Source organism: Eurytemora carolleeae, unplaced genomic scaffold (assembly GCF_000591075.1).
Source record: "Eurytemora carolleeae unplaced genomic scaffold, Eaff_2.0 scaffold451, whole genome shotgun sequence".
Classification (NCBI taxonomy): Eukaryota; Metazoa; Arthropoda; class Copepoda; order Calanoida; family Temoridae; genus Eurytemora; species Eurytemora carolleeae.
Window position 1 is genome coordinate 1 of NW_019396337.1, and position 14,675 is coordinate 14,675.

The 14,675-nt window shown below is 31.4% G+C and overlaps 1 protein-coding gene across 1 annotated transcript; it reads left to right on the forward strand.

The window, feature by feature from the left end:
* Positions 1-2,980: 2,980 nt before the first annotated feature.
* Positions 2,981-13,816, forward strand: LOC111701199 (uncharacterized; the record flags this gene model as incomplete). Its single annotated transcript, XM_023472378.1, has 10 exons — positions 2,981-3,415; positions 4,762-4,850; positions 7,235-7,346; positions 7,625-7,717; positions 8,006-8,101; positions 9,166-9,300; positions 9,924-10,059; positions 12,291-12,429; positions 13,405-13,553; positions 13,636-13,816. Coding segments are annotated over 10 exons (1,419 nt in total), but the record flags the coding sequence as incomplete, so codon positions are not given.
* Positions 13,817-14,675: the final 859 nt, after the last annotated feature.

Below are 14,675 nucleotides of genomic sequence, written 5' to 3' on the forward strand. Positions count from 1 at the left end.
GTTTGTTTGTTTGTTTGTTTGTATCCAATAAACGTCAAAACGGCTGAACCGATCAAGCCCAAATTTTTGGGACCTCACGTGATGGCAGAAAAGGTTTATTAATGATCGAATTTTCAAAACATTGTTTCTAACACAATTCATTTTTTATAAAATTTTTTAAACTACAATGTTTGCAAAGAGAAAAGATTAACAATTGAAATAGGAGATGGGCAGTGGGCACGAAGCGCCCTAAAAGCCTAGTATTTTATATTTAATACCAGGCTATTAGGGTGCTTCGTGCCCATTTTCTATTTCAACTTTTAATCATGGATTTATCTGTAAGCATCTTCTCTTTGAACAGTATAAAACAAAAACAGTTTGCAAATTTCATAATATTTTTTCACGCAATTTCAAAATTTTACAAAAAAAAAACTTTTAAACAAAAATTTTTGAGATGTTGATCATTCATAAACCTTCCTTAGGGTCACGTGAGGTCCCACAAAAAATTTGGGCCCAATCATTTCAGCCGTTTTGACGTTTATTGGATACAAGCAAACAAACAAACAGACACCCAGACAAGTAAAGTTTATATATAGAAAGGATGTAGAAAGGAAGGATATAGTAAAGTTTATATATAGAAGAAAATTCATAAACAAATTTTTAGAATCTCAATTTCGTTTAACTTAATATTTGTGTGTTTCAAACAAACATCTGAACAATACAAAAGTCTTATATAAAAATCCAGTAATATGAATGAATATAGTATAAATAGCTTATATGTAAGTGTTTTTTAAAATATACCATAAGGATTTTATATATGAGCATACCCAAAGAAAAAAATATATAACTTTTGAAAGAAAAAAAACGTCCGATAGGTGTAATATTTTAAATATACGTATAAATAAAAAAGATACCTCAATGATAAACATTATTTTGTCCATTTATTACATATTAGATAAGATAAGTATTTATTTGGCAACATTAATGATAAAAGGGAAAAGGTTGGAAGGTTTATATATCCTACATCCTACCAATCATAGACTAGGGATATTCAAAACATGTTTATATATCCTACATCCTACCAATCATAGACTAGGGATATTCAAATCATGTTTATATATCCTACATCCTACCAATCATAGACTAGGGATATTCAGAACATGTTTAGACATCCTACATCCTACCAAGTATATTACAAAACATGTTTAGTTATCCTACATCCTACCAATCATAGACTAGGGATTTTCAAACATGTTTAGATATCCTACATCCTACCAAGGATATTCAAAACATGTTTAGTTATCCTACATCCTACCAATCATAGACTAGGGATATTCAAAACATGTTTATATATCCTACATCCACCCTATCATAGACTAGGGATATTCAAAACATTTTTATATATCCTACCAATCATAGACTAGGGATATTCAAAACATGTTTTTATATTCTACATCCTACCAATCATAGACTAGGGATATTCAAAACATGTTTATATATTCTAAATCCTACCAATCATAGACTAGGGATATTCAAAACATGTTTATATATCCTACATTCTACCAATCATAGACTAGGAATATTCAAAACATGTTTATATATCCTACATCCTACCAATCATAGACTATGGATATTCAAAACATGTTTATATATCCTACATCCTACCAATCATAGACTAGGAATATTCAAAACATGTTTATATATCCTACATTCTACCAATCATAGACTAAGGATATTCAAAACATGTTATATATCCTACATTCTACCAATCATAGACTAGGGATATTCAAAACATGTTTATATATCCTACATCCTACCAATCATAGACTAGGGATATTCAAAACATTTTTATATATCCTATATCCTAAAATCATAGACTAGGGATATTCAAAACATGTTTATAAATCCTACATCCTACCAATCATAGACAAGGGATATTCAAAACATTTTTAAATATCCTACCAATCATAGACTAGGGATATTCAAAACATTTTTATATATCCTATATCCTACCAATCATAGACTAGGGATATTCAAAACATGTTTTTATATTCTACATCCTACCAATCATAGACTAGGGATATTCAAAACATGTTTATATATCCTACTTCTACCAATCATAGACTAGGGATATTCAAATCATGTTTATATATCCTACATTCTACCAATCATAGACTAAGGATATTCAAAACATGTTTATATATCCTACATCCACCCTATCATAGACTAGGGATATTCAAAACATTTTTATATATCCTACCAATCATAGACTAGGGATATTCAAAACATGTTTTTATATTCTACATCCTACCAATCATAGACTAGGGATATTCAAAACATGTTTAATATTCTAAATCCTACCAATCATAGACTAGGGATATTCAAAACATGTTTACATCCTACCAATCATAGACTAGGGATATTCAAAACATGTTTATATATTCTAAATCCTACCAATCATAGACTAGGGATATTCAAAACATGTTTATATCCTACATTCTACTAATCATAGACTAGGGATATTCAAATCATGTTTATATATCCTACATCCTACCAATCATAGACTAGGGATATTCAAAACATGTTTATATCCTACATTTTACTAATTATAGACTAGGGATATTCAAATCATATTTATATCCTACATCCTAACAATACGAATCAGTCAAACCCTTTTTTTCTAATTGTAAAGAAATATATATTACTATTAGTTTTGAAGAAAAAAATAATAATTGACAAACTTTCAAAACGTGCTTTTCTGTATTACAAAAATTGTTGCAAAGGTAAATATTATAATGAATGAAATTGATATAATTTAAAACATTGAAAACCAGGATTCTCAAGAAAATAGATAAAGAAAAATGCAGGAATTGTAAATTGGCTAAAAGGTTTCCGGGATTTTTACCTGAATTGAATTTTTGTGTGATTTTAGAAATGAAAGTTAGGTTAATCACGTGATTTCCATGTAACTGTCTTTAAGCCGTCAATATATGGATTTAAGGTAGATTTAGATCCTCAGTTCTCATCAGTTCTCCAGTACCTCTCATCAGTTCTCCGGTACCTCCCATCAGTTCTCCAGTACCTCTTACAGTTTTCCAGTGCCTCTCATCAGTTTTCCGGTAACTCTCATCAGTTCTCCGGTACCTCTCATCAGTTCACCTGTACCTCTCATCAGTTCTCTTGTCCTCTCAACACTTCTCTTGTACCTCTCATCAGTTTTCCAGTACCTCTCATCAGTTCTCCTGAACCTCTCATCATTTTTCCAGTACCTCTCATCAGTTCTTCAGTACCTCTCATCAGTTCTCCAGTAACTCTAATCAGTTCTCCAGTACCTCTCATCAGTTCTCCAGTACATCTCATCAGTTCTCATGTACCTCTCATAAGTACCTCTGTACCTCTCTCCCATACGCTTCATCAGTTCTACGATACCTCTCCAGTGAATAATATTGATTTGAAATCTATATAAATATCTTTATGGATCTCACTATAGATTTATGAATTTCACTACAGAACACCAATTTATATCCACAACATAAAACTTTTGAATGGGAAAGCGCTTATTAACATTGGCTGTTCTAGTTACAACGTAAACTTTTAAATTGAAGTGTTAAAGTCTAAGTTCTAACCCGGGTGAATCTACTAGAAGATTATTAAGAAAAGAGTCAACTATGTTCGAGGACTTAAATTAATCCCCCAAGGGGGGAGTGAAACTAAGCACATTATGATCAGATTTAAATTTAAAAGTTTTGACCTTAGATCATTGTAGATAATAATGTTTGGATATCTGATCAGGAGAAGAAAGCGTTTATCAGCTCATATCGAAGAGGAAGAAAAGAAACGAATAGGTAGGAACTATAAAACAAATACAGTTGTCCATCTTATTGTTCAAGGAATCCAAATATACAAGAGTAATAAATGATTACTTATCGTCTTTTACGTTATGAAAATTAACGTAAAATAAGTAGTATTAGTGCGCTTCGCCTCGCTTCGACCTTTTCTTAAATGTTGCTTTTCAAATGGCAATTTTTTCTTCGTAATTGTAAAACTCAATTTTTTGCGGATTTTTCTGTTAAAATTGGTACATTTATTCTCTGGGTCAAGATGCTTCAAAAAAAATGTGGCCCGATCAGACCAGCCATTTTGATATTTATTGGACATGCAGACAAACAGAAAAAAACGGTCAAATAAAGGGAAATGGGCAAATTTCCCCTTAAATGCCGCAAATTTTCAATGAGGGGCCACGCCTTCATTTTTGAAGCTATTTTCTTAAGATTTTGCATGAAGGTCAGATTAATGATTAACTCTTGGAATGCATTTTCAAAATGTAAAAAAAAAAAAAAAACATTTTCCCGTATTTTTCCCGTTTTTTTTGAAAAAATATAGGATTTCCTGATCCTAGGTACAAATTGGGCCTGATTTTTTTAGTGAAGTAGTTTATGTTATTTTTTCCTTTTTTTGTTAACTGCCCTTTTCTCTTTGAAAATATGAGGTTCTATCTTTATTTTTGAATTTTTTTCTGTTCAAACTTTAGATTCAGATCATAATTGTGATTAACTTGCTGGACTGAAAATAAAAATGCGCCAAGAAAAATGTTACCGGATTTTTTTTTCATTGATTTTATTGAACATTTGTGTCATTTGAAGGGAAATGTGCCCATCCCCTTTTATATTTTTAAATTTATATTCTTCTTAAAAATACAATGTGTGTATAGAAAACTAAAGTGAATTATGAGAAAGAAAACTTTAAATTAAAGTTTAACTTGTTGGTTTCTCATGGAACCAGCAATACCCCCAAAATATATCTCTCTGCAGCTACTCAAGTATACAAAACTCGTTCTGCTCACTACAACCAGTCTTAAACTCTCCAACCAGGTAAAATGAGCTATTTTTGTAAATACAGGGGAAATTAGTCCAAAAACTTGATTTGGCTTAAAGGCCAGAAACCCGTTTTGGGACTTATGTCCCCTGAAATAGTACACATCAAGGTTAAACTACAACGAGAGCAAGGATTGTTTACAGGCTAAAGTTAACCATGCACTACATGTAAAAATTTAGTTCGTTATAAACGGGACTTGAAGCGTAATTTCAAGGGACCCTTCATTTCAAGGGACCCTTCATTTCAAGGGACTCTCGATCCATGCAAAGACGTCAATGCCCTATCCACAAAGTAACCTTTAAAACCATTATCTGTTCAATAATGTGAAAGATATTTTCGTTTTCTAGGTTTACAGTGCTTTTTTATGATGATTTTTATGATATATATTTTCTTGCAATAGAAATGCGCAAGTAGTAGAGAAGTAGCATTTAAAAATTATTAGTTTTTAAAATTATAAACATTTATATCTAATTTATACATGATCAGACAACGCTTTTAAGGGTACCGTTGTGAATCCGGCATTGACATTTTTCATGGAGTGTCACTCGAAATTACGCTTACACACTACACAGTGCCTTTAAACTTACTCTTTGTGATTTCAACCTTTACTAGTATAGAATTGATAATTAAAGTCAATTAAAAAATTAATTTTCCCTTCTCTTCTTTTCCCTTTTTTTGTACATTTCCGTGGATCGAAATTAAAAAATTACCATCAATTTAAGATTTGAAACAAAAGTTCCGAATCTAAGCCGTGCTTGATGATTAATGTTCAAAAAAATTTGGTTTAGATTTTTAACCTTGGAGTTTTTCCATCGGTAAACTAGAATTTTTTTTAAAAGTTGTCTTGTTTTAAAATTGAATATCTATCTCATTCATATATCGATAAATTTTGCTAAACTTGAAAATGCAAAAAATCATGCAAAATCTGATTTAATCTTAAAGCCTGGGAAGATTTGTGATTAATTTGATATTTGGAAATTCTTACAAAATTCACAGATTTTTAAGTTAAGAAAAACAGAATTACCCACAAAGGATTTAATGACGACCTGAATATTCCGTACAATCGTCTGAAGTCTCATTCTTTGTGGGTAACCATGTTAGCATAAAAGGTCTGACATTAAAATATTTAGAAATAAATAATAGATTACTATTTTCTATTTGTGGCCTGCTATTTAGGATACATTTAAATGCAATAAATACGTACAGTAATATTAATCTTTTATACAGTTTAATGTACGTTGTTTATTTTCTTCATCTTTATTGTACAGGGTTACCCACAAAGGATGAATCTTTAGAGACGAATAAATGTTTATTTTCTTTCATTATCTCACACTTTAAAACAGTTAAAGGGACTGTAAAGGAAAAATGAAAGGGGGTATAGGATGAACCCTGAGAATCTCAGGCGTTAAACGATACATATAAAACATCTACCTGATGCTCCTGTCTCGAGAAATTGATGTAAAACTGTGTCAAATTTAAACGAAAATTTATATATATGCAATTTTGTATAAAAGTTGTAGTATTAAACAGATCATATTCAACAAATAAGCAACCAATCTGAAAACGACGATATCCCACAGGAGCCTGAGAATCTCAGGTTTGCTCATATTATGATTTTTTAGTTTTTATTTTGCATTTTTAATAGATATAATCGATAATATAATTTCATATGATCCGTATAGTCCGTATTACGTCACCAGAACTTCAGCCAATGGCAGTACAGTATCGTTGCCACGTGACACAAGACCAACGAGAGGGTTTGTACTTGGATTGATATGGGTCAAGGAGACTGTACTGTCTCTGAATCCTATTAAGTCTCATCCTAGCTGTAGATAATCCTAAATGTTAATTGTTTATTTTTCATTAATAAAAAGACTAAAATTCATGTAGAGACGTGGGTAACATACTTTTTGGATAACCCTGTTTAATCGTTTGTTTCATCCTCTCAATATCAAATTATTAACTCTCTAAAGAACATACATGGACATTTTATTGCCAAGACATTTCATCGATAGGACATTTCATTGACAGGACATTTCATAGACTTGAAATTTCACAGACAGAAAAGATTGTTTAGGCAAGGTAAATTATTTACTTTTTTCAAAACTTTTTTATAAACCGTTATTTTTTTCACTATGAAATTTCCTAACTTTGAATTTTTTTTTATCAAATGTTCTATCAATGAAATTTCTGTAAATATTTTATCCCAACATCGATAACTGAGTCAAACCTGAGGCGGTTTAGATTTTTAATGTTAAACCTGTAGGTTATATATTATATAAGGCAAAACACGACATTATAATGAATCAATTCTTTTCAGAGAGTTTTTAGTGGTTACCAAAGTTTCATTTTTATGTTTTTTTTTATATTTTATTTTCAGAGGTTTGAAGAAAGGAACTAGGTCTAGAAGTGAAGAAGGAGGAAGAAGATTAAAAACAAAACTTGAAGACGGAGACAGATTAAAACCTTTACCTAAATCTATATCACAAGAGGTAACAACAAATATTTTTTAAGAATTTTTGATTTTAAATTTTTGATTTTAAAATTTGGAATTCAGTAAAATTCTAATTTTATTATTCTTCTTGTTAACATTTCTTCCGTTATTTCTTTTTCTTCTGTTGACTGTCCCTGGTTCTGATAATTTTGTAAGAAAGAATTTGGTCGAAACTAGTATTTTTAGACAGCCACTAAGGTTGCTTGTATGTTTTAGTGTGGAAAGTAAAAATATAGATAAAACAATATATTTCAAAAATAAATTTGAATTTTCTAGAAGATCGCCGAGGTGGATTCAGAGATAGAAAATTCGCAGATGATATTGTTATCCTCACGCACCCGACATCATAATGATTGTAAAGAACATCTGGTAAACAGATTTGAACGCTTTCCACAAACTTTATTTTTATTTCCTTTCTAATTCGGTCAATTCAAAAAGTTAGAAATATGAAGGTTTTACACCTTTAGTTGCCTAGATACTGGGATTAGAAAATTATAGTATTTGGCAAGTAATGAATTCCTTTATGAACAATATTTATAATAAACAACAAACTTTTAAACATTTAAGTTTGTTGGCTTGTAGTACATGGGCATTAACGTGTCTATATCTTCTGTCAAATTCAAATTTTGAAATATATTTTTAATAAAAATGTTTCAGCACAGTTTACATCTATCTGAACCAAGAATCCCCCCTAAGGAACCTTACAACCCTGAAATTAGAAACAAAAATACCTCCAGGGTTGAATGGAGAAAGGTAAATCAACGTAAATACAGGCGTAATTTAAAAATTAAATTAAAATGTTCTATTCACAACGGTACCACAATTTTGTCTTATTTTGGGTGGTTGAGATATCCTTATTTTTCTAGCTGACAATTGACTATCTTCAGAAACCATGTGACGTCATATGCACGGAGTTTTGGGAAGAATAATTATACCCAAAGAATAATAATGTAAAGATGGTTATTTCAGAGGTGTACGCAATTTAGTACTGCAGTGTACTGTCTCTGGGCGGTAATGTAAACAGACGAATGTCACAGATTGACATGGGATCCATTTTCACCAGATTTTCACATAAAAAATCAATGAAATATTCTGGTCATAGACAATTATTATGTGAATTATCAAAATTATCAAAATTAAATTCTTTTATCCTCCTTGGATACTACAGGGTGTCCCACATCATATTAGACCGTCAAAAGGTCTAAATTGTGTTTATCGGGACTAATAAGAAAATTTAACTAAAATGAATCAATTTGAAATAAGGCTTATATAAGAATTTTCTTGCGGAAAATGATAAGTTTTTCCAGGGTTTATTTTGTCGTTACAGATTGGAGATAATCTAATATGATATGGGACGCTCTGTAGAATAACACTGATGCATCTGTTCTTGTTTACAAACACCGCCTAGAGAGAACTGGTTTCAATATGTACGCAGAGAATACGCAACAGCAATTAACTTTCCTTGCCTTATTATCTTGATGATACCTAGCTTCCCTAGCTTAGTTGTTGGAAAATAAGACAATGCAATGGTTTTAATGGTACCGTTGTTAATCAGATATTATCTTTAAACTTCAGTCACTTCATGCTGTAAATTTTGTAACTATTTTCCATTATTCATGTATGTATATAATGTAAGTTAAATCAATGCAATTGGAAAATTGTTTTGAAATTAAAATAATTTATTTGAATAATCTTTCCATTTTCTTTTTTCAATTTTTCTACGTAACTATGTGAATTAAATCAATGCATTTTTTAAAAATCTGTCTTTAAAAAAGTTGTATTATTATGTATATTATTATATATATATGGATTTTCAGAACCGAATGAAAGCGCGGCAATTTCCTAAACTTGCGCACGCCAGGGAAACCCTTAACACAGTGAGCGTGAAGAAAGTGCGCGGAAAGAATGGAATAATAAGAGAAGAGCATGATCTCCTTGTGTTTGTGGACCCGGTAAATTATTTTCATTTTTAATTTTAAAAACACACAAATATCAAATTGAGAGTTGTTGGGGAAAATCTAAAGGTTTTGTTTTTGTTCTGAAGTTCTTTTTTTCCTTAAAAAAGTGCTTGGCATTTGAGTTTTCCAATAGGTACAATACCTTGACATTTAGGATATATAGACTGTTTTTCAATAATTTCTTGGTTTTTGTAAAATAATATTATTGTAAATAAAAACACATGTTGGAACACAAGAACACTGGCATTTACTAGAAGGAGAGGATATCTGTCAGGGCCATAAACTGTAAATTGTGTAGGAGGGGGGGAACATTTTTTCCATTCCTGGCGGGGGCTGGGGCCTGAAAACTCCCTGATACTTAAAGAAATAAAAAATAATTTCGTGGATTTTCAAATTTTTCAAAAACCGAATTTTGTTAGAGGGAAATCTTTGAAAATTCTATCATCAATAAACATTTCCTGGGGTCACGTGAAACCCAACACAAAATTTGGGCCCGATCGGTTCAGTCGTTTGGACGTTTATTGGATACAAACAAAGAAACAAACAGACAGACATGAAAAGTATATATAGATGAAATGTCCGATCTATTTATGATCTGTTCCAACGCTGTTGTCCAGGATGAATGTTACTTGACCCCCTCAATGATAACAGATCTGAAGGAGGTGTTCATGCTCTTCGACAAGGACGAGGACGGTGTTCTCATCTTCCCTGAGATAGAGACGGTGATGAAACTCTTGGGTTTGAGACCGACAGGTTGGATATTAGTTTTTTTCTAAGTTTTTTTTCGCAAGACTATTTTAGAAACTACTTTATATACGAATTACATCTTAAACTTTGATTCCTAAATGAAAAGAACGCTGAAGAGATTCAAAACCAATGAAAGAGTTTATTAACAATAAACAATACTTTTATCCCATATCACCTGTAAACTCCGGTTCATTACAAGTACAGGGCCGAATTTTAAGCAGCTAAAGCACGCTGAACAGTACACATACACGTCTACATAAGGCAAAACGTGACAGTACACCAAAACAACCATCCCCAATCAAGTGAAATATATGTGATATCTGAGTACCATATCACAGGCAGTCGTAGTACATTTGAATTTCAGAGCCGGGTCAACCTTTCTGGTCCCAGTTTGTACTGTACCGCCCGGACATTGGGTAAATAAAGCAGACACTCAATAGGACTAGCCGGTGCAACAAGGTTGACGCGGTCAGACTTTAGGTTAAATTTACTTTTACTAAAGGTGCGTGATATAGAAGAATTTTACTATTTCCGTTATTGAAATTATACAATGCAATGAACAAATTCCTGAGATAAAGACAAAGATAATATATATATATAGATACGCAGGCAGGTATAAATTTTGAGGTCTTGAGAAAAAGTGCGATCAGCACCATCTCTGTCGTACGCATAGCATTTTATTCTCTGGATTGTTGCTAATTTATCACTTTGTTTATGCGTGATAATACCAAATGCGTACTATAGTATCAACAATGTATACTGCATATTTTACTTAATGAAACAAATTAATCAATGAAAATAAAACTGAGGTAGGAATTTGACTAGACAAAGTTTAAATTTGCAAGTTGTACTGAATTTAGATAAAAATTATGACTAAAAAGTACATCGAGTCTAGGACAAAGTCCTAATAGCGGACAAGATCCGGTCGAACAATACATCCCATTCAACACTACTATGGTCGGTTGCTCCTGGCTCTTCATGGCTCACAACTGGCTCATCACCCCCTTAACCCTAAAAACTCAAAAAAAAACTCCATTACTTTCCTAAAATGATCATCCTAGGTTTGGTGCGCTCAAAAATGAGCCAGCCCCAGTCCATTACCCCCTTTGATAGCCTTAGTTTAATTTATTAAATAATTCAAATTTGCCATGAAATTACCCAAATAAGTAAACTGTCCCTTTAAACCTCTGTTTTTATTGAATACAAACAAACAAACAGACAAACAGACAGACAAGCCAAATTTATATATAGATGAAATGTAACTATATCATATACGTAGTATTACTACAACACATAGTAATACTAATTTTGTTTACAAATTACAAATTAAAGACAACCTCATTAAAACAGCTTATGACTTGAGGATTGTCAACCCGTATGAAAAAGTCCTCCCAAAAAAATGTTGCAATTTTTTTGCCTTGTTTACTAGAATTCATGCATAAAAAACAGTAATTTTAATAAATCTTTAAACCATCAACCCCAAGATCTTAATTGCATATTGTGGTACCAATTAAAAAATCTAATTTTATTTAAATATCTCATAAAAACCGTTTGATTAAATAGATATCACTTATTTAACAAATATAAAATAATTTCCAAAGGTTTGTCAATATTTCTGTTTGTCTACTATATCTTTACTAGGTACAACTGATCATAACATAAACAAAACGCGTACTTTTTGTTTGTGTTACCTTGAAATTTAATTTTATTGGTCAAACAGGTCCAGATAGCAACACTTGAACTATACAGGATGCAATATGCGCACTGTATGTTTATATAACACAAATGCGTATTTCCTACAGATGGCAGCAGGGGGAGAAAGGAATATAGAAAGTAATCAATTTGCTATAGATGTCTCTCCTTGCACTTTATCTCAGAGGGACAAAAATTAGTTGTCTGCTACAGGCAATTTAGGAAGGAGGTTTCTACCTGCCTGCATATCTATATATATATTATCTTTGGATAAAGACAACCCTGTCTGAAACTTAGTCATCAAATTTTGACAGCCTCGACTAAAAAGTGTCGCAACGCCTTGGCCTTTGGTTTTACCTAACAATTTGACTTATACTTTTGTGTAGCCAAGACATATGCATTTTAAAAATGCAACGCGCTTGTTTCTAGCTTAAGCTTAAAACGAGTAATTGGCAAAATACTATTCGATTTTTCTGTGAGAATGACAACAAATCCCACCCCCTGTAACCTCGTAAAATATAAGTTTAATGATTGACTTGGTTCAGATGCTGAGCTGCTGTACTTGGTGAGACAGGAGACAGAGGATAGATCTTACGATACTCTGGAGTTTAATGAGTTCTTAAAGATGCTGGGCAAACATTTCTTAGGTCCAGTCACGAGGGATAAACTCCTCGAAGCATTCAGGTGATCATAATGTTTTTAAATGTAGAATTTACACCCTGCTACAGGACTACATACACCAGAAATTAGTATAACTACGACGACATTTACATCATTACTTAATGTTCTTATTGAAATTAATATATATATTCATTCACCTTCAGAATTATAAGTAATAAGAATAATAATTAACTGTTCTCTTTGTACAAGTAGGCTCTTATGAATATGTATATTTCATTACTTTCATTGTTGCAAATCTGCACTTACAGGGTGTCCCACGAAACATGACAGTGGGTAAATAGTTTTAAATGTCTTCTTCCATAATTTGTTAAGTTGTTTGATACCAAAGAGAATAATAAAAAAATTATATTGCATTCATAAAATAGTAAATTTGATTTTAAAGTATTACATATTTGAGTAAAAGAATTTTTTAACGAAATAAACTGCGAAAAGTCTTTAATATGCAATACAGTATATGGAAGAAGACATTCAAAACTAATCACCAACTGCAGAGCAGAGATTAAAAGTCATCATTGTTATGCAAGTGGTGGTTAGCTTCTCTAGAACTTTTGCAGGGTGGTTATTGTTTTGCAATAAATGCAGACTTCATGGAAACGGCTTAAAACACCTAAACACGGAAATAGCTTTAAAAAGGGTCTGGTAAAACTAATTTCATGTCGTCTTCTCTCAACTCAAAATAAAAAGACTGTATTCCAACGATTTTCACAGCTATTGCAGCGCTCGTCCCCCTAGTCAGTCCCAGCCGCAGCGCTCGGCCCCCTTTGTAGCTTTCGGCGCAACCTTACCAAACTGAATTAATGCTGTATAAATAACCTTTTAAAAATTTTAATTTTTAAAAAACTTGAGAGAAGATGACATTAAATTAAGCCATATTTCAGCCATATTTCCGTGTTGAGCCGTTTACATAACACCTATAACACCTGACTGTATTATAGATCAGACATTCCCTTAATTAAATGCGAATAATTCATTTCGAAGGTTTTTTGACAAAGACGAGGACGGAATGATCCCAATTGATGAGCTGCGCAACATTCTCACCAGGCTGGGAGAAAGAATGCCGCGTAAAGATCTGGAAGAACTCATGGCGCGCGCAGATTCACACGGAGACGGTCTAATCAGATATAAAGGTACACATATTTAAACATCAGAAATTTAATGTAAACTATTACTAAATTATATAATTTAATCAATACAAACTTGCTTTTTCAGATTTTTCTAAAATCATCTGCAAGAAAAGGAAATAGGATTAAGATTTGATTTTTGTCGGCATGTTTTTAAGTAATTTAATATATATCTTTAATTAAAAAGAAGAAGAAAAAACTACTGAGAAATAATCTTGAGTTATAAAAATTGAATGTTCATTTTTCTTCACTTTTATCTCATATTTGAAAATCCCTGAAATAGAATTCTTTACCTATTTTTATTTTTATTTTTTTTTATACATTTTTGTTTAACATTTGACATGTTATAATGCTTTGTCACGTTTAGATGTATACAAAAGAAGTGTAATAAATATCATTTCATAATTAAGATTTTTATTATACAAGTATGATAAATTCGGTCAATTTAAAAACATGTAAAATATTGATGCATTAAATTGAATTAAAACCTTTGAACTACAATCAATTTTTTAACACTTCTTTGATATTTTTATTTAAATAAATCAATTTACCCATCTGTTTTTTTTAACAAAAATATTTGTTGAACTTTATTTTATATTTCTGTAGTTCTACATCCTCTCTTGTGCATATTTAGTATTTCTGTAGTTCTTCATCCTCTCTGCTGCATATTTAATATTTCTGTAGTTCTTCATCTCCTTTGGTGCATATTTGATTTCTCTGTAGTTCTTCATCCTCTCTGGCAAGCATGGGTAAACAGTAATCCGAAATCAATATGTAATATAGATCTGAATCCATAGTAAAATGTGTTATCTATCTCTCAAACAATAATTCTAAGATATAATAAGTTGAAAAAGGATAAAATTTTCCATCTTTACTATTTGTTTCCATGTACAAGGATTAGTGTTGTTTCACTTAACATTTTAAAAATGGTAGCTGCAGGGTTGGGTTCAACAATATAGAAATAAGATTATGCAAAATTCAAAATTAATATATAAAATTGTTTTGTGTAAATGTTTTCATCATAAATTGATTAAATAACTTATTATTCTGTTCCAAAATATCATAAAAATCGTCTGAAAAATTACCAAAAAAACTGGGAAAAATGATCAGTATGATTCTGCATCACCT